This window comes from Sus scrofa, chromosome 1, assembly GCF_000003025.6.
Source record: "Sus scrofa isolate TJ Tabasco breed Duroc chromosome 1, Sscrofa11.1, whole genome shotgun sequence".
Classification (NCBI taxonomy): Eukaryota; Metazoa; Chordata; class Mammalia; order Artiodactyla; family Suidae; genus Sus; species Sus scrofa.
Genome location: NC_010443.5, coordinates 265977086 through 265997024, shown reverse-complemented (window position 1 = coordinate 265997024; position 19939 = coordinate 265977086). Strand labels below are relative to the sequence as shown.

The 19939-nt window shown below is 40.9% G+C and overlaps 1 protein-coding gene across 30 annotated transcripts in view; it reads right to left on the bottom strand.

The window, feature by feature from the left end:
* Positions 1 to 19939, bottom strand: part of GAPVD1 (GTPase activating protein and VPS9 domains 1) — an 82137-nt gene that overhangs the window by 33179 nt on the left and 29019 nt on the right. For 12 of the 30 annotated variants that reach the window (XM_021068782.1, XM_021068703.1, XM_021068777.1 and 9 more), the window contains 9 exons: positions 19763 to 19897; positions 19430 to 19619; positions 13097 to 13257; positions 9246 to 9375; positions 8060 to 8185; positions 5047 to 5220; positions 2978 to 3118; positions 1265 to 1399; positions 654 to 773 (listed from right to left, as the gene is read on the bottom strand). In XM_021068782.1, coding sequence (XP_020924441.1) covers positions 654 to 773; positions 1265 to 1399; positions 2978 to 3118; positions 5047 to 5220; positions 8060 to 8185; positions 9246 to 9375; positions 13097 to 13257; positions 19430 to 19619; positions 19763 to 19897 — 1312 coding nt within the window. Of the gene's footprint in view, positions 1 to 653; positions 774 to 1264; positions 1400 to 2977; positions 3119 to 5046; positions 5221 to 8059; positions 8186 to 9245; positions 9376 to 13096; positions 13258 to 15669; positions 15751 to 19429; positions 19620 to 19762; positions 19898 to 19939 lie in introns of all 30 variants that reach the window. The other 18 variants (XM_021068728.1, XM_021068816.1, XM_021068734.1 and 15 more) reach the window with 3 other exon arrangements.

Sequence of the window (19939 nt, the reverse complement as noted above, 5' to 3'; positions counted from 1 at the left end):
TGGATCCTGAGTTGTTGTGGCTCTAGCATAGGCAGGCAGCTATAGCTCGGATTAGACCCCTAGCCTGGGAACCTCTATATGTTGCAGGTACGGCCCTAGAAGAGGCAAAAAGACAAAAATAAAATACAATAAAATAAAATAAAGATAGCTGTATAAATTCTAATAAGTGGTTACATCAAAACTCGCTTAAGAGTTCTCCTGGTGGCCTAGTGGGTTAAGGTTCTGTGGTTGTCACTGCAGTGGCTCAGGTCACGGCTATGGTGCAGGTTCAATCCCTGGCCTGCGAACCTCCACATGCAGAGCCCTCGGCCAAAAAAAAAAAAAAATTCACTTAGCCATTCTATTTTTCAGTTCTTAGGTTGTTTCTAATTTTCCGCCAATATAAACATTACACAGAACATGTCTGTTCATATGTAATGAAATATGAAATAGTTCTCTGTACATGAATTATTTCCTTATGACTGATTTCTAAAGTGGACTTAAGAAACCAAATTTAGTACATGAACTTTATTTAAAGGCCTTATGCACATATTGCCAAGTTATGCCCCAAGGTGCTATACCAATTCATATTATCACCAGTGATGTGTTAAGAGTGCCAGTTTCAGCCACAGATACGATCATTTCAAAAAGCCGTTCTCATTTGCCCTTCTTACCATGAGCTATTTCATCCATGTCTGGACTAGTGACAGAGTCTTTACCCCCAAAATCAGAGCTGCACTCAGACCTCAGGTCTTCAATTTTATTGGGAATATCCTCAGAGGTTGCACTTATACCTTAAAAAAAAAAAAAAAAAAAAAAAAAGGTAAAAAATAAACAGCAAGAAGAACAAAATAACCACACAAAAAGTTTATGAAGTTTGGAAAAATGTATACATCTCAAACTTTGGGGTCCCAGTTCTTTACATGTGAGTTGCTTGGTATTACATCCTTTACTGTATTAGTGCTTAAATATATTTACCTTGATTTGTACAATATAATCAGAATTATCACGTGATATCTAAATAAAGCCACAGAGGCTACCAAGAACAGATAGAGTTCTGCGTGTGTTAGAGGTGTTAGAGGTAACACACGCAGATTGTTTATGAACTATTTTGACAGGTTCTATAAAGCCATGCATTAACTTCTCATAGATGTCAAGTCCCATGGAAATACCTGTTTCCTGGAAATTACTCAGATCTTAAATAAAACATCCTTGCTATCAACTATAAATGGGGAGGTAGGAACACACCTTCAAATCCTTATTCCTTAAAACAAGACAGACATACCCGACACAACACTGAGGCCTGGTGTGCTGGGGCGGGAACTGACCTCCCTGACATCCGTATCATCAGATGTGCTACCCAGTCCAGAACAGCTCTCCAGTTCTTGCAGACGTTCCTCCTGCTTTAGATCTGGGGCCTCTAAACAGAAGATGTGAGGTAGCACATTAGGGATTCTATTAGCAAGTCACAGCTTCAGCTTTCATGACCCAGATGAAGAAGACTACCAGGGCATGAATGGGATCAGTGCAAAGTGACTTCTAAGTCTGGGCCAGTTAGCAAAGTCACTGAAATCGAGTGTTAAAGAAGTCGAGGTTGTGATTTTCATTCCAATACAGGCCAGTTCACTGCGGAGAGATGAAAACTCTGCTTCCAGACCACTAATCGAATATTCTATTGGTTAACAAGCAAACTAACAAGAGAATACAGAATAGCTTAGCATTAAGTCAACCACTTTAAAAGAAAAAAAAGGAAAAAAAATAGAATGGATAAACACTGAGATCCTACTACGTGGCACAGGGAACTATATTCAATATCCTGAGATAAATCATAATGGAAAAGAATGTATATACGTATAACTGAATCAATTTGCTGTCCAATAGAAATTAACACAACAATGTAAATCACCCACACTTCAATAAAAAATTTTTAAAGTACAAAAAATAAACAAATAAATAGATAAAATAAAAAATAATTCCTGTGGATGATCAATGGTAGTGAACTTATCCTACTGCCTCCTTACGTAAAGGTTAGCATGTCTGAATGTGTTGACATTATAAAATACACATCAGAATAACTTCATTGTTCTTGAGCCAAGCTGGTCAAATAGAATGTAATTCAGATATATGTCTATATTTGCATTCAGGTGTTTGATATTTAGGTGAAGGATTTATATTCATAATCAGAAAAAAGAAAGGCAATGCATAAGAGAAAGTACAAAAGACCTTCTATACATTTATGATAATCCTGCACAAAATAATTCTCAGGATTCCAGAGTCTCAATTTCAATGCTTTTCAAAAGCACATTAGGTATCTTTGGGTCAACTTTTCCAAATCTAAACATGTTTGCCAGGCATCCAACCACTCAGGGTTCAAGCTGTACTGCTTTCCTATCTTGTGATAAGTTAGTGGGAGATACTGAATTCAATGTTCCACAGTATGCTGATGAGTTACTAACAACTGCTCCCAAAATGACTGAACAGAGTCAGAAAGCACCTGCCATTTAGCCTATGCCATCTAACACTGCATTTTTTTCATGATGGACAGAAAATACCCTAAAGTAAATTGTCCCTTTGAAATTATTAGCAATGTGGAGTTCCCGTCGTGGCTCAGTGGTTAACGAATCCAACCAGGAACCATGAGGTTGCCGGTTCGATTCCTGGCCTAGCTCAGCAGGTTAAGGATCTGGCGTTGCCACGAGCTGCAGTGTAGGTTGCAGACTCGGCTCGGATCCCACGTTGCTGAGGCTGTGGCACAGGCCGGTGGCTACAGCTCCGATTAGACCCCTAGCCTGGGAACCTCCATGTGCCACGGGAGCGGCCCTAGAAATGGCAAAAAGACAAAAAAAAAAAAAAAAAAAAAAATGAAATTATTAACAATGTGATCGCCTCATACTTGTCAAATGTATATCTGACAAAATGTACGTAACAAAGAAATTAGGATACCTTATATTTAAAACTTCTGTGCACATCAAAAAGCAAACAATGAGAGCATACTAACCTGAGTCACTTGGCAATACCTCTACACTCCAAGCTTCGCTTGTTGTCTCTGATATGGTAGAACCAGTGCAGGGGTCAAGAAGCACTGACCCTGAACCTGGCAGGCAGAGTAAACTGCCTAACATATTCTCCGCTGCTGCACCTGTATAACCAGTAGGGAGCAAAGGGTTAACAAAGATCCTGAGGGAAAGAGCAATGACAATGGAAAAAGGCCAAAGCTACGCTAACAAAATCTCTTTACCCACAAGAAAGAAGCCAAGGGAAGAGCAGTTTCAATCAATAATACCACGAAAAACACAAAGTTCCCACTTTGGCCATGATGACACAAACTCCTTTCCATCAGTTTCCTACTGTTCACCTTGGTCTCCATAGAGAAAACACAAACCATGAGGTCATTTCAACAAGCCTTCACCTTGGCTTTTCAGCAAATGTGACATGTCCTTAACATCTTTCTAATATTGACTGTCTCTCAGGGATTAAAAACACTCAAACACAGACATTTAACCACCAGAAGGTTATACTGGCCAAATGTTTTCTTCTGGCACTTTAGCCACATACTCAAAGCAATAAAACACACATTGCCTCTGCAGCACGCATTCAACTGCAAATACAGCTTGTTGGCCCAATACAGCTTACTGCCAGGAAAAATACTACTTTGGCATCTGGAACAAAATAATACAAAACCAACTGAGAAATCTATTTATACTACTTAAAAATACAAATAGAAAAGATGAAGCATTATTATACACCTGTTCTGAATACTCAAGTTCAGAATGCTCCACTACTTCTGATTAAATCTAATAAAAGAATGATTCTATTTCAGTCCAACCCTTTTGGCATAGGGTTACTGGTAAAAGTTATTTTTTAAAGATATGTCATGAATAATTACAAATAAAATAATGCCTGGAACCTCCCTAAACATAATGGGGGGAGTGGATAAAAAGGTGGGAGGAGATGAAACAAAACTGCCATGGGTATGAGTTCTCTGGTGGCACAGTAGGTTAAGGATCTGGCATTGTCACTGCAGCAGCTCAGGCTGCTGCTGTGGCTTGGGTTCAGTCCCTGGCCGGGGAACTTCCACATGCCATGTGGGAAAAAAAACTGGCCAAGTGTGTATGCATAATTGCTGAAGCTGAGTGATGGGTATTCAGTGTTCATTATGCTGTTCTCTCATGTAGTTGTTTGAAATGTTCCATGATTTAAAAAGAAAATAAAGGAGTTCCCATTGTGGCACAGTGGTAATGAACCCAACTAGTATGTATCCATGAGGACTCAGGTTCAATACTTGCTCAGTGGATTAAGGATCTGGCGTTGCCATGGGTTGTGGTGCAGGTCACAGATGCAGCTTGGACCCATCGTTGCTGTGGCTGTGGTGTAGGCCAGCGGCTGCAGCTCTGATTCGACCCCTAGCCTGGAAACTTCCATATGCTGCAGGTGCAGCCCTAAAAAGACCACCCCCCAAAAAAAAGAAAAGGAAAGAAAAAAAAAAGATGGTGATTACAAAATTACATGAATTTGTCAGAGCAGAAAGAACAGTATCCTAAAAAGGGTATCCTAAAAAGGGTAAATTTTAATGTGTGTAGACTGTATCTCAATAAATTTGATATTAAAAAAAAAAGAACAACAACGACAAAAAACTGGTCCTTCTTTCTAGCTGAATTAAATCTTCCAGAAGTAAATTCAGTTTTTAAAGAATCTCAGTTATCATATTATTCTGAAAATTTTTATGGCCATAATCTGTAAGAATTCTCATCCTAAGGTAAGTTGTTTAGTCTCAAAAATATAAGCTAATCATAGGCTAAGTCAAGACTAGATAAGAAGTTAATTCAAAAGACTGGTTTTTATTTTTTGCAGGGGACAGGCACTTAAATGTAGACAGGGAAAACACTACCTATATTTAAGAAAAGAAAAAAAGAAATACACAAATGCCTTGTCACAATCATCTCAGCTTCCCAGTTACTGCTAACATATACACCATGTTTCTCAGAGCACCGAAGTTCCCTCCCATGAAGGGTAGGTGGGTAGGAAAAACTAAACAGCAATCTTCCAGAGACGTTAAATAGCAGTTACCTGCAATTTCTTGTAAGCGATCTTCATCGACGTTAGGGTCAAAATCACTTCCCAAGACATCTGTACTCCAGGTTTCACTCACTGTCTCTGATATATCCCTATCATCTGTCAGACCCATCATGTCACGAATTTCAAACTTCCTTAGCTTATCATCAAGATTATCCTGTGTTGTAGCTATCAAAAACAAAATTTCATTTTTTAATCAACTTTTAAAGAACCCATGTCTTTGAACTTCAAGTTTCATATTTGACCATTAACATTCAGCACATAGTATGTTCAGTGTTTTACTAAACTATTCCCTCAAGGATGACCTCTTTCTCTGAACTGAGCTCAGCATACATCCTCCCCCCTTCTGGTAAATTAACTGGGGCCACTGATGTCATCAATGGTCTCCCTGTCCTCTACATTGTGACTTTGGTCAAGAATTGGGATACAGTCTTCTGTCTTTGAATTTGCATAGGCCTGGTTACTTGCTTTGTCCAAAAGAGTAAGGAGGAAGTGTGCCAGTTGCAAGGTTAGGCCTCAAGAGGCCTTAGGAATGTCTGCTCTCTCATCCCTGCTTCTCCCAGGAGAACAAGCTACCTCAGCCTGCTGAAGGATAAGGAATCACATGGAGCAAAGCAAAGGTCATCCTAGACCAGTTCCCCATTAACCAAGAGACCCCCAGCTAAGATCAGCAGAGCTCCCTGCTCGACTGCTGGTGACCATAAACACATACACGGGTGAGCCCAGTTCACCTGACATGCTCAGACTTGAGCGCAAAAAATAAATGCTTACTGTTTTAAGTCACTAAGTTTTGGGGTGGTTTGTTATGTAGCATTATTGTGGCAATAATTAACAGATAAACCCATGGCAAATAAAAATTTTTCCACTTGACTTGGATACATCCTCTCAATTGAAGCAGTCTGCAATTTGCTTCACTCACTTCTTAATCTACTATTTCACGAAGTGTAGACTGCCAATCACCCATGTCAGAATCACCTACAGGGCTTGTTAAAGAGGTAATACTCTTTCAACTTTTTTTTTTTTCCTCTTTTAATTTTTTTTTTTTTTTGTCGTTTTGCTATTTCTTTGGGCCACTTCTGCGGCATATGGAGGTTCCCAGGCGAGGGGTCGAATCGGAGCTGTAGCCACCGGCCTACACCAGAGCCACAGCAACGCGGGATCCGAGCCACGTCTGTGACCCACACCACAGCTCACAGCAACGCCGGATCGTTAACCCACTAAGCAAGGGCAGGGACCGAACCCGCAACCTCATGGTTCCTAGTCGGATTTGTTAACCACTGCGCCACGACGGGAACTCCTAATTTTTTTTTTTTTTTTTTTTTTTTTTAAGGGCTGCACTTGAGGCATATGGAAGTTCCCAGGCCAGGGGTTCAATCAGACCTATATCTGCCAGCCGTAGTCACAGCCACAGCCATTCAGGATCTGAGCTGCATCTGCAACCTACACCACAACTCCTGGCAACGCTGGGTCCCTGACCCACTGAGCAAGCCCAGGGATCAAACTCGCATCTATGGTTACTAGTCAGATTCGTTTCCGCTGCGTCACAGTGAGTACTTCCTCAACTTCTATCTTAAGCTAATATTATTTTAGGTTTCTGCTATTTGCAGAAATTTTTTTTTTTTTTTTAGGGCCTCATCCATGGCATATAAGTTCCCAGGCTAGGGGTCCAATCAGAGCTACAGCTGCCGGCCTACATCACAGCTACAGCAACGCCAGATCTGAGCTGGGTCTGCAACCTACACCACAGCTCATGGCAATGCTGGATCCTTAACCTGCTGAGTAAGGCCAGGGATCAAACCTGCGACCTCATGGTTCCTAGTCAGACTCATTTCCGCTGGGCCACGATGGGAACTCCCTATTTGCAGAAATTTTTATCCTAAATATAACAGTGACAAACTGGTCCAGTGAAACACAGCAGTAGTTTTATTCAACACACGTATAACCCAACTGGCAATACTCTCTTCCTTTCTAAAAATACACTTACCCAGGATTTCTAGAAACGAGACATGGGAACTGCCTTCTGCCCCCGACTCCCTGGTGATTTTTTTTTTTTTTTTTTTTTTTTTGGTCTTTTTGCCTTTTCTAAGGCGGCTCCTACAGCACGTGGAGGTTCCCAGGCTAGGGGTCTAATCAGAGATGTAGCCGTTGGCCTATGCCAGTGCAACAGAAACTTGGGATCCGAGCCTCATCTGCAACCTACACCACAGCTCGAACCTACACCACAGGGATCGAACCCACAACCTCATGGTTCCTAGTCAGATTCATTAACCACTGAGCCATGACGGGAACTTCTCCCTGCTTTTTATGCCCATTAAAGTCACTGCCTCAAATTCTGCTGAGTGCATGTGCCCTCAACACTCCTGTGAAAGCCACCAGTGATCTTTCAATGGACAAATATAAAGGACTTTTTCCAATTAATCTCCCTAAAGCACAACAAGGATCCATCTACTTTTCATCCTTACCTTACACTGTTACTCTACTTGACAGTTCCCAAGTACTACGGTTTTCTGACTTGCTTATATTATGTGTTTACCTAGAATATCTCTAGTTTCAGCCAACACAATGCCAGCCAGGCTTTAAGCATAGCATTTTTTCCAAGTAAGCTTTTCCTTATACTCTCAACCACATGCATTACTCACTCAGAACTGCCTGGGCACTTTTATGATACTTTTAATCATTTGCGTACCATTCTCTTCCTATTCTAAGTTCCTTGAGCCCTGAGTACTTATCCTAGCATCTCCTTAAGATTTTAATATTACAGAATTGAAATACCAAATATTACAGAATTCAAGTAATTCATTTTAACTATTCTACGTGACTTAAGCCTAAATAATTCATTTAGCAACCAAAGACCGTTGTAAGAGCTGAAGGAACTATGAATAAATGCAACTTTAATGGTCATTATATCATCAACCGAACACAGTCAACGTACATGGAAACAGATTGTTTACTGTGCAACCAGGTAAATTCTCTGCTCCTCCAGCAACTGCATTCAACCTCACTTTACCTTGCTCATGCTCTAACAGCTGTAGAGCTTCCACTCCATTACTCCCAGAAGGTCCCGCTCCAAGTTCGGACACAGATTCCCCTTCCAGGTCTAGTGAGGATACTGAATTGGAACGATTTGAAGGACCTAGAGGAACAGCGATACTGTGAGTGACCTTTTTAAAACAGTCAAGATCTACCATAAAATTTTTTGTGCCTTGGTAAGAAACTAAAAACACTCATTAAAGTGCTTTTAATGCTGCATTTACACCCTGAAAATAAACATGCCTTTTAAGCCAGCAATTGTGCTTTAGAAATTTATCCTAAGAAACTAATCACAAAGTCATCTGAGGTTGCTTGTTACAGGGCTTCTTATAATGTCTGAAAAGTGGAAGCAATCCATATGTTGAAATAAATTTTGATATTTGCCCATTTGAGATGAAAACAGCTCTTAAAAACCATGTCATTCAAGAATAATAAATTACAAAGGGAAAGGTTACCGTTATATTGTTAAACAAAAAAAGGTTACGAAACAGCATAAATTTAGTTTTGCTCTAAAGAAAGCAAAATGTTAACTGTTATTAACAGAACGGCAAAGTTAGAGATGATTCCATTTTTTTCCCTCATTTTCTTATGTTTTCAAAAGTTAAGTCAAAAGGAAAACCTATTACAGTTAATGTTTATTTTAAAATGTTAGTAAACTTGAAAACTTTTCTTTAAAATTTTGTCCCAGCACATGGAGTGACATATTCTCATTTTACAATCTTGCCGTTTAATTTTCTTTCTTATTCCTATCCTTTTTTCCATTGTATCTTTCCGCCTTATTAAAACAACATAAGTATACACAACAGCCTGGAATACTAGTGAGCCCATTTTTTCCCATTTAGACATGCATCATATCCCTCTAAAGGAGCGCTATAAGCTTTGGTACATATCAATGCTAGTGAAACAGAACGTGGTATTATTCAAGACGCAAAGAAGACTTAGATCTTCTCCATTTTACACGACCAAAGGTCTCTTGCAATCTTAATTTTATTCAAGAAACAATCTTTACAGCCAACTGTTTTAAGATCACTGCAGGAAAACTTCATTACTCTCCTCAGTGAGAGGCACAGATGGTGTAATTATAATTTATAAGGCTCCTTTAAAGAACACAAAACAAAGTATTACTTGAATCACACAACTCCTTGAATGAAGTAACCCTTCACCTTCAGATATTCCTTCCAGATTATCACTGCAGAGGGAAAAGCGCAAGGTTTTATCAGGTTTACCGTGGAGTTTGTTTTCATCAACAGGGACATCTCCTTGCCCTCCATCCGAAAGCTGCATATTTAGGACCTGAAAATTAAAAACGCCCTTAGTTTATCACAACTGAGAAATTACTAATAAGAAAACAAACCACAGCTAATGCATATTTAAGTTCTTCTTAATATTACGTTATCACTTTAAACTAAAACCCTATTTACAGTGTTCAAGTTAAGCACCCCTGGGATAAAAGTGTAACAGTTAGTGGAGTTCCCATTGTGCCTCAGTGGGTTAAGAACTTGACTAGTACCCATGAGGATGTGGGGTTTGATCCCTGGCCTCGATCAGTGGGTTAAAGGATCTGACGTTGCCGTGAGCTAAGCTGTAGGTCGCAGGTGCAGCTTGGATCCTGTGTTGCTATGGCTGCAGCTCCGATTCAACCCCTAGGCCGGGAACTTCCATACGTAGGTGCAGCCCTAAAAAGAAAAAAAGAGCATCAGGAGTTCCTGATGTGGCGCACGAGGTTAAGGATCCAGTGTTGTCTCTGTGGTGGTGCAGGTTCTATCCCTGGCCCAGCACAGTGGGTTAAGTATCTGGCATTGCCACAGCTATGGCACAGGTCACAGCTCGGATTCTATCCCTGACCTGAAACTTCTATATGACGTGGGTGCAGCCAAAAACAAAAGAAACCAAAACATGTATCCGTCAGAGGAACTGAACCTATGATTTCCCATCACATTACTAGTGTCAGAGGCGGAACAGGCAATGGGATATAGATGAGTAGTGACTGGGATTGCAGGAATCAGAGGCTTAGGAGTCAGCAGTCTGGTCCTCCTAGTTCTGCCACAGGCCAACCACATGAACCTGGATAAGTTTTTTAAGCTCCCTAAGCCTCATCTTCTTCATCTATAAAATGGTAACAGTAACAGTATGTGCCACGGAGTTGTTAAGGATTAAATTTAAAATGTACTTAAAGCATTTGGCATAGTAAAATGACATATTAATTTTGTGTACATTTTTTTCAAAAGTTAATAAACTAATTCAACAGGAAGAAAACACATAAATTATTTTGTAGGCACCCGAATTAATCAGTCTAGTTTGAACTGCCACTCTATCACCATATACATGGCTGTTAGATGATTTCCAAGTAACATAAGTACTTCTCACTCCCCACAAGCTTCATAACTCAGTTTTGTGTGTGTATTTACAGCTTAATGAAGAACTGAGTGTTTTGCTGGAAGTCACATAGAATGTTTTAAGCACACCTGGAACTTGAACTCACAGCTACTGGGTTCCTAGCCTGTTGCTAGAATATGAATAATAGTATCCTCACTTAAAAAGAAAAAACATACAAAACCCCCCCAAAAAACTTAAAACAATGTGTAGGCACTGTTTCGACCCTGCATTTAAAGATAATCAATTAAAGGTTTTTCTAATGGCTCTATATTTACTTACTCATGTGATGCTTTTTTTTTTTTTTTTTTTTTTTTGTCTTTTTGCCTTTTCTAGGGCCGCTCCTACAGCATATGGAAGTTCCCAGGCTAGGGGTTTAATCAGAGCTGTAGCCACCGGCCTATGCCAGAGCCACAGCAACTCAGGATCCGAGCGAGTCTGTGACCTACTCCACAGCTCACAACAACGCAGGATCCTTAATCCACTGAGCAGGGCCAGGGATCGAACCCACAACCTCATGGTCCCTAGTCGGATTCATTAACCACTGCGCCTCCATGGGAACTCCTATGATGCTTTTAATCAGTCATTTAAAAATATAATTTGGGGAGTTCCCGTCGTGGCGCAGTGGTTAACGAATCCGACTAGGAACCATGAGGTTGTGGGTTCGGTCCCTGCCCTTGCTCAGTGGGTTAACGATCCGGCGTTGCCGTGAGCTGTGGTGTAGGTTGCAGACGCGGCTCGGATCCCGCGTCGCTGTGGCTCTGGCGTAGGCCGGTGGCTACAGCTCCGATTCAACCCCTAGCCTGGGAATCTCCATATGCCGCGGGAGCGGCCCAAGAAATAGCAACAACAACAACAAAATGACAAAAGACAACAACAACAACAAAAAAATAATAATAATAATTTGGGAGAGTTCCCCTTGTGACTCAGCAGTTAACGAACCCGACTAGCATCCATGAGGACGAAGGTTCGATCCCTAGCCTGTTCAGTGGGTTAAGGATCCAGCATTGCCATGAGCTGTGGTATAGACTGAAGATGTAGCTCGGATCCTGAGTTGCTGTGGCTGTGGTGTAGGCCGGCAGCTATAGCTCCAACTGGACTCCTAGCCTGGGAACCCCTAGCAGGTGAGGCCCTAAAAAGACCAAAAAAAAAAAAAAATTAAAAATTAAAAAATAAAATAGAATTTTGGGGGAATTTCCTTGTAGCCTAGTGGTTAGGACTCAGGGCATTCACCACTGCAGCCCAAGTTTGATGGTCTGGGAACTAAGATCCCACATCAAGCCACTGTGTGCTGTCAGAAAAAAAAAACAGGATTTGTTTTTTCCTATATGCTTAAAATTAAATGCAGACATAAGAATTCTACATTTTGTATTTTTAAGATAACCTGAACCTTTAAACTTACCATAGTGAGCAAAGTACAATACAAAGAATCTTCAGGAAAAACCCGTTAAAGGCCTCAAGAGTTGTACAAATTAACATAAAACACAAGGATTACACCACAGTGAAGATATTTCCCTGAAAGGAAGGCAGGCTGCCGTCTTCAAGGCTGCCACTGGGTTGGGGGCTGGCGGGGATAAGAGGGTAGAAGGCAAACTGCCACAGAGCAATCGGACTGAAATTCAGTAGTTTTTCCCCTCATTAAGCATTCCCCTAATTGTAACTTTTTTATTACATTCCAGAGTTCCTAAAAAGTTGTTTCTGACAGATTTTGCCAGCTCATTCATTTTGAGCATGTATGTGGAAAGACAGAGTTTCTGGAGTTTGATGGTCCTATTTCCTACGAGTCAGGGCCACTTTATCAACCACTGTCATCACTTTATCAACCACTACAACTGGTCCCTTCTTCCCAGGCCAGGAATAGGTTTTCTTAAATAGTAAGCAGTCACTGTTGAAAATAATGCTTCTTTCTCAAGAACTCACAATCTATGAAAAGAGGCTCCTACCTTCAGAAAGTCAAAATTTCTTTCCTTTAGCCTCTGTCCCAAGCTCTCTGTTTTACAAATACCTTAAAACTGATTCCCATATCCCCAACCCCATTTCTTCAAAATATTTTACTTAGTTTTGTTTTTAAATCTCTTCCATTTCTTCCTAACCAAAGAATATAAACTATTTCTAAATAATGTTTGACTTTTTAAAGTAGGGATGCCACTAGTACATCATTAAAAAGAAAAGAAAAACAGGGAGCTGCCTGGTGGTTCACCAGGTTAAGGATCCAGTAGTGTCACTGCTGTGGCACAGGTTCAACCCCTGGCCTGGAAACTTATGCATGCCACAGGTGTAGGCAAAAAATTAATTAATTTAATGAAGTTTTCTTTAAAAAAAGAAACGAAACACAAAACATTTTCCTACAGGTCGCCATAAAAGTCTCTTCAATTTCCATACCAGTTTCCTGGCTTCCTCGCTCTTCTACCACCATTAGTAAAACTCCTTTTGGTGTGGATCTGGTTACCAACTACAGTACCACAGGTGTATTCATGCAAAAGACCTCCAGAACTGTTTACAGGGAGTTTGGCATCGGAGGCAGTATCATAGGTAGACCCACTGAAGATGATGAAAAATACCTATTAAATGCATATCGATTTACAGAAACAAATGACCTTTATTTAGAAGAATCTAAATTTCTTAACAATCACAGTCATACCTCATTTTCTGACATCATCCCTGGAGTAAGCTGAGGACCTGTTCCTAAGGAAATGACCAACACCTCTTCTGGCTGTACCTCCTGGATGGTTTCTTGAGCTGATCCCTCATGGTCCATATGTAAGTCCATTAGCACATTGGTGCGGCTTCTGCTCCGAGTTGCTAATTTAAAAATTTCAAGTAAGATAATTTAGAGAAAAACACAAAATTAAGAAAATGGCACATTACTACCAAAGCATGTTTTCCATTAACACAGAACATCTACACATGAGCCAAAAAAAAAGTGGTAATAATATGAATAAGACAAAAATAAGGAGTTTCCGTCATGGCACAGCAGAAACAAATCCGACTAGAAACCATGAGGTTGCAGGTTCGATCCCTGGCCTCACTCACTGGGTTAAGAATCCGGCGTTGCCATGAGCTGTGGTGTAGGTCGCAGATACGGCTTGGATCTGGCGTTGCTGTGGCTCTGGCGTAGGCCGGCAGCTGTAGCTACGATTGGACCCCTAGACTGGGAACCTCCACATGCCACAGGTGTGGCCCTAAAAAGACAAAAAAAAAAAAAACAAAAAACCAAAACCTTATCTTCCCAACTACTCCACTAATGACTAATACAGATCCTCCTTTAAAACCAATCGAGAAACAAAGATCTGTGTTCACCTGACATGGAGTAACAAACTGTTTACACCTGCAGAACAGCAAATACATCCCAATCAATTTAAGACTTGGGACAGACAAGAAAAGCATTACTTTATTTCTCATCTTTTCAAGACACCTTCAACTATTTCTCCTACAAAATGATTTAATTGCCACAGGTCTCCCATACTAACAACTAAACTCACAAGCATTAGAAAATTTCATATAGAGATTGAGTTATTTTTGCCAAACAGCAGAAATTTGCACAACATTGTAAGTCAACTATAATTTTTAAAAAAAGAAAGGAGTTCCCGTCGTGGCTGAGCGGTAACCAATCTGACTAGTATTCATGAGGATGAGGGTTCGAGCCCTGGTCAGGCACAGTGGGCTAAGGATCCCATGTTGCCATGAGTTGTGGTATAGGTCACAGATGTGGCTCAGATCCCACGCTGCTGTGGCTGTGGTGTAGGCTGGCAGCTGTAGCTCCAAACTGACCCCTAGCCTGGGAAGTTCCATATGCTGTGGGTGCAGCCCTAAAAGGACAAAAAAAGAAAAAAGGAAATAAAAAATTAAAAAGAAAATTTCATATAGAAATCTGATAGCCATATAAAGTTATATTCGTTAATTAGGCAACTGTTGATAAAACCAAAATCAGTTTTTGAAAACACAGTTTTTCCTAAAATGTATTAACCTCTTTAAATGCAGAAGAGAGTTCTTTACATTTGAATATGTTTGCTTTCTGCGTAATGGAAATATTCTAAACAAATGAAGGATCAATTATTTTAGGGTGTTTTCTCCCTAACTATGAGTAATACGCTTTTCCTAAAGTAACCCCTCCTATAAATCTTAAAAGAACTTTCAGAAACCGGAAGATTTAGGGAGTTCCCATAGTGGTGCAGTGGAAATGAGTAGTATCCATGAGGACTCAGGTTCAATCACTGGCCTTGCTCAGGGGGTCGGGGATCCAGTGCTGCAGTGAGTAGTGGTGCAGTTAACAGGCAGCTTGAATCCTGAGTGGCTGTGGCTGTGGCTGTGGCGTAGGCTGGCAACTTTAGCTCTGATTCAACCCCTAGCCTGGGAACTTCCATATGCCACAGGTTCAGCCGGAAAAAGAAAAAAGAAAAAAAGAAAGAGACTGCAAGATTTAGATAGTTTGTGATGATTTCTCTGTGAGTTTTAGTGTTCTAAGTTTCAGTTTTCTTTCAGAGGATAATAAAATATGATACAATCAGAAAACTAAATAGATACTCCTTCAGTGAAAATAATCAAAAGCACAGACATAAAGCAAAAACATTCAATTAACAACAAAAGTCTTCCAGCTTCTGTTTGAGTAAAAGCTGGTCCGCTTAAAGACAGAAATATAAACAATCACCTTCTCTCCACAATACTGTAGATCTGGTCATCAATCACTCTTACTTGAAAACTCCAAGCACATATCAACTTCCGAAAGTCTAAAAACAGGTTCCCTCATACCTGTATTTGCTAACCTTCACTGTCTTCACTATGGGCCCCCCACCCCCCAGCGCCTCTCTCTCCTTTTTTTCCCCACACCCACAGCATGTAGAAGCTCCCGGGCCAGGGGTCGAATTCAAGCCACAGCTGAAGCAACACTGGATCCTTAACCCACTGTGCAGGGCTGGGCACAGAACCTGCTCCTCAGCAGCAACCCGAGCCGCTGCAGAGACAGCATCAAATCCTTAACCTGCTGCACCACAGCAGGAACTCCTGTCTTCTCTTAGCTGTAAAGTTAAATTCAACTTTATGAACAACTACATGAATCTTAAGTAACATACTTTATAATGTACAAATATGCAAATGATCAAAATTCACGTAGCATTTTACATAAAGCAAAAAGCAACATGCACATGGAGCACAATTTCATAAACTATTTCTCAAATAAAAGTTATATAAGAAGAGGAAGAACAGCCTATTACCCACCAAACGGGGTTACTAGAGTAATATGAGCAGTAAGATTGGTGGCTGAGGAATCCCAGGCAGTGATGGCTGCTAACTGTTGTCCTGGGTTGCGAAAGCATTAAACAGAAAGAAAACCCTCTGAATAATGGGCACATTTTTGGAAATATGAAGTACATTCAATGGCCAGGTAACATAACTACACAAAATAATACTGGGCAAACATTTGAAATTTACTTTCCATTATACCCATATTTAATGACTCTTCTGGATGACAAGAAATAAAAGAACTAATGTACATGTATGAATCATGGAGGGAAAAAAAAAAACCTCTGGCTTACCAAAATCATTTATTACTGATAAAAGTGCAAATAGGAGTTCCCTTGTGGTACAGTGGGTTAAGGACCCAGCACTGTCACTGCAGCACCTCAGGCAAATGCTGCGGCACAGGTTCTATCCCTGGCCCAGAACCTTACATATGTCACAAGTGTGGGTTCCCCCCAAAAAAGTGCAAATAGCTATAATATTAAAAACTGAGGAGATCCCGTAGTGGCTCAGTGGTTAACGAATCCGACTAGGAACCACGAGGTTGCGGGATCGAGGTTGCGGGTTCGATCCCTGGCCTTGCTCAGTGGGTTAAGGATCTGGCATTGCCATGGCTGTGGCGTAGGCCAGTGGCTACAGCTCCGATTTGACCCCTAGCCTGGGAACCTCCACATGGCACGGGAGCAGCCCTAGAAAAGACACACACAAAAAAAAAACTGATAAAAAGAAAATTAAAAATTAAAACCCTTTCATCTTTTTTTATATTTTTAGTACTGAAGTCTGACAATTTGCAATTATGAAAGCCAAAGACTTGAAGAACATAATGCCACATTCCTGAGGATGATATTATTCCATGTTATGTTAAATGTAAGGTATGTTAATTTTTTTTTTTTTGGTCTTTAGGGCCTCACCCTCAGCATACGGCGTTTCCCAGGCTAGGGGTCCAATCAGAGCTATAGCTGCCAGCCTAAACCACAGACAGCCACAGCAACATGGGATCTGAGCCGCATCTGCAACCTATACCACAGCTCACGACAACGCCGGATCCGTAACCCACTGAGCAAGGCCAGGGATCGAACCCACAACCTCATGGTTCCTAGTTGGATTCATTTCCACTATGCCATGACGGGAACTCCAGTAAGGTATATTAATGTTAAGAAACTGACAGTTACTTTCTTTTTCTTCTGGCCATGTCTGCAGCATGTGGAATATCCTGGCCCAAGGACTGAACCCCTGCCACAGCAGCAACCCAGGCTGCTGCAGTGACAACACTGGATACTTAACCCACTGCACCACAGGGGAACTCCTGACAATTCTTAACAAATCAACTCATGGGAGTTTAAAAATGAAATCTGGGAGTTCCCGTCGTGGCGCAGTGGATAACGAATCCGACTAGGAACCATGAGGTTGCGGGTTCGGTCCCTGCCCTTGCTCAGTGGGTTAAGGATCCGGCGTTGCCGTGAGCTGTGGTGTAGGTTGCAGACGCGGCTCGGATCCAGCATTGCTGTGACTCTGGCGTAGGCTGGCAGCTGCAGCTCCGATTCGACCCCTAGCCTGGGAACCTCCATATGCCGCGGGAGCGGCCCAAGAAATAGCAACAACAACAACAACAAAAGACAAAAAAATAAATAAATAAATAAATAATAAATAAATAAAAATGAAATCTCATTCTTCAAAATGTATAAAATATTGTTAACTATTTATGTTTACTAAACATTGCTGAGCTCCTCACTGTCATTAAAAAGCTGGCACTAGGAGTTCCTATCATGGCTGACTGGAAACGAATCTGACTAGTATCCATGAAGACGTAGGTTCGATCCCTGGCCTCGCTCAGTGGGTCCAGTGTTGCTGTGAGCTGTGGTGTAGGTTGCAGACAAGGCTCAGATCTGGCATTGCTGTGGCAGTGGCATAGGCCAGTAGCTGCAGCTCCGATTGGACCCCTAGCCTGGGAACCTCTATATGCCGCAGGTGCAGCCTGAAAAAGAAGGGAAAAAAAAAAGCTGACACTAAAATACCCTTGTCCTAAACATTCTTTCTGGGTCTTGTTTACTTTGTCTAACGTCCATTCATCCTCCAAAGGAAAGCACAGCCTTCATCGGTTCCAGGATCCTCTCTTGACAGCAGCACCACACCACTACGTCAGGTGTCCCCATAACCCTCTGTGCTTTCCTCCATCAGACCCTCCATACACTGAAGAGTCCTAGTCTCTTGTGCTCCCCAACAAGACTGAGCAACTAACGTGAGTGTAAGGGCTTGACGTAAGGGCCTCCGTATCACCAGTGTGGAACACTGTGCCTTACCTAGAGAATAGGGATTATACCTACTCCTTCTGCTTGGAGTTTTTGCATGAATTAAATGTAAAAGAACATTTAGAAAGTGCTTATCCTGGGTCTGGTACATAGCATACGCTCAATTAATTTGTGAATATATAGATAATAAATACTAAGGAAACAAAGTTTAATTATTAAACATAATTCTTAATAAACTTGACAAAAATAAAACGAAAGTTTTATTTTATAAAATAACAGGAATCTTAATTCAATCAACACAAGACTATTAATAATGGGAAAATAATAACTATATGTTTTCAACTTTATTGATAGAAACTTCTACAATAATATCATTATATTATTTAGAAATTTGGGGAGTTCCCACCGTGGCTCAGTGGTTAAAGAATCCGACTAGGAACCATGAGGTTGCAGATTCAATCCTTGGCCTTGCTCAGTGGGTTACGGATCCGGCGTTGCCATGAGCTGTGGTGTAGGTCGCAGACACGGCTCAGATCTGGCATTGCTGTGGCTGTGGCGTAGGCCGGAGACTACAGCTCCAATTAGACCCCTAGCCTGGGAACCTCCATATGCTGCAGGAGCTGCCCTAAAAAAGCAAAAAAAAAAAAAAAAAAAAAAACTACAACAAAAAGAAGAAATTTGGAGAAAGTCAAATGATGACATGCCAAATCACATTTCCAAAAATGTCGAAGACATTAAAATATAAAGTTTACTGGAGTTCCTGTCATGGCTCAGCAGTTAACAAACCTGACTAGGATCCATGAGGATGCAGGTTTGATCCATGGCCTTGCTCAGTGGGTTAAGGATCTGGCATTGACATGACATGAGGTGTAGGTCACAGACATGGCTCAGATCTTGCCTTGCTGTGGCTGTGGTATAGGCTGGTAGCTGCAGCTCTGATTTGACCCCTAGCCTGGGAACCTCCATGTGCCAAGGGTGCAGCCCTAAAAAGCAAAAAAAAAAATATATATATATATATATATGTGTGTGTAAAGTATACTGTGAGTGGCCTGATTCCTATTAATTATGAAAAGTATGACTAGATAAAGCTAAAGCCTACTGATGAACTGTAACTAATCTGGGGCAATTTTTTTTTCTTTGGCCATACCCACAGCACATGGAAGATCCCCGGCCAGGGATCAAATCTGGTACAGCTCACAGCTGCAGCAACACTGGATCCTTAACCCGCTGTGCTGGGGCGGGGGATTAAACTTGCATCTCAGCAGCAACTCAAGCTGCTGCAGAGACAAGGCCAGATCCTTAAACCACTATTCTACAGTGGGAACTCCATTTGGGGGCAATTTTTTAAAATTAAATTACTATCAGTAAAAATGAGGAGAAAGGCTTCTACAAATTACTTAAAACTATACTGCAAAACACTAAGCAATAACAAAGCCTAATTGAAAACATTAAATTTAATGGAAAGCCTCAGTATGAGAAATCCTCTTTACCTATAGGCAATCGATTCTTTTTATTTGCTGGAGTGGTTGCTGGAGACAACTGCGGAGTATTATAGGGAGTCATTTCCAAACTGCTGCTTTTTCCTGGCTTTGGCTGGGGTAGATTTGCCAATAAATTGTCAAGAGCCATTCTGTCTTCCCTCAGTTGATCTCCAGACATCACACTCTTCATAAAATTCACCTGGCAGAAGTAAAGGACATTAGCTTGTGAAATCAATTTTTCAAACACAATATATATTTCTTACACAATGTACTCATCTATGACTCTGCCCAGTTTAGATAAATGACTTTTGAGAAAATTCTATTAAAGAATAAAGCCATTACCAGAGTAATAAGCTGACTGTAGGTTATATAAACCACAGTTCGGCTCAACCCTTCCAGAAGATTAACAGAGGACATTGGCGGCGTCTCCACTGCACGGCCTCCAATCACAACATCAAGGAAAGCAGCAACACAGCTCTGTTCAAACATGAGAGAAAAAAAAAAATCACAATAAAATAC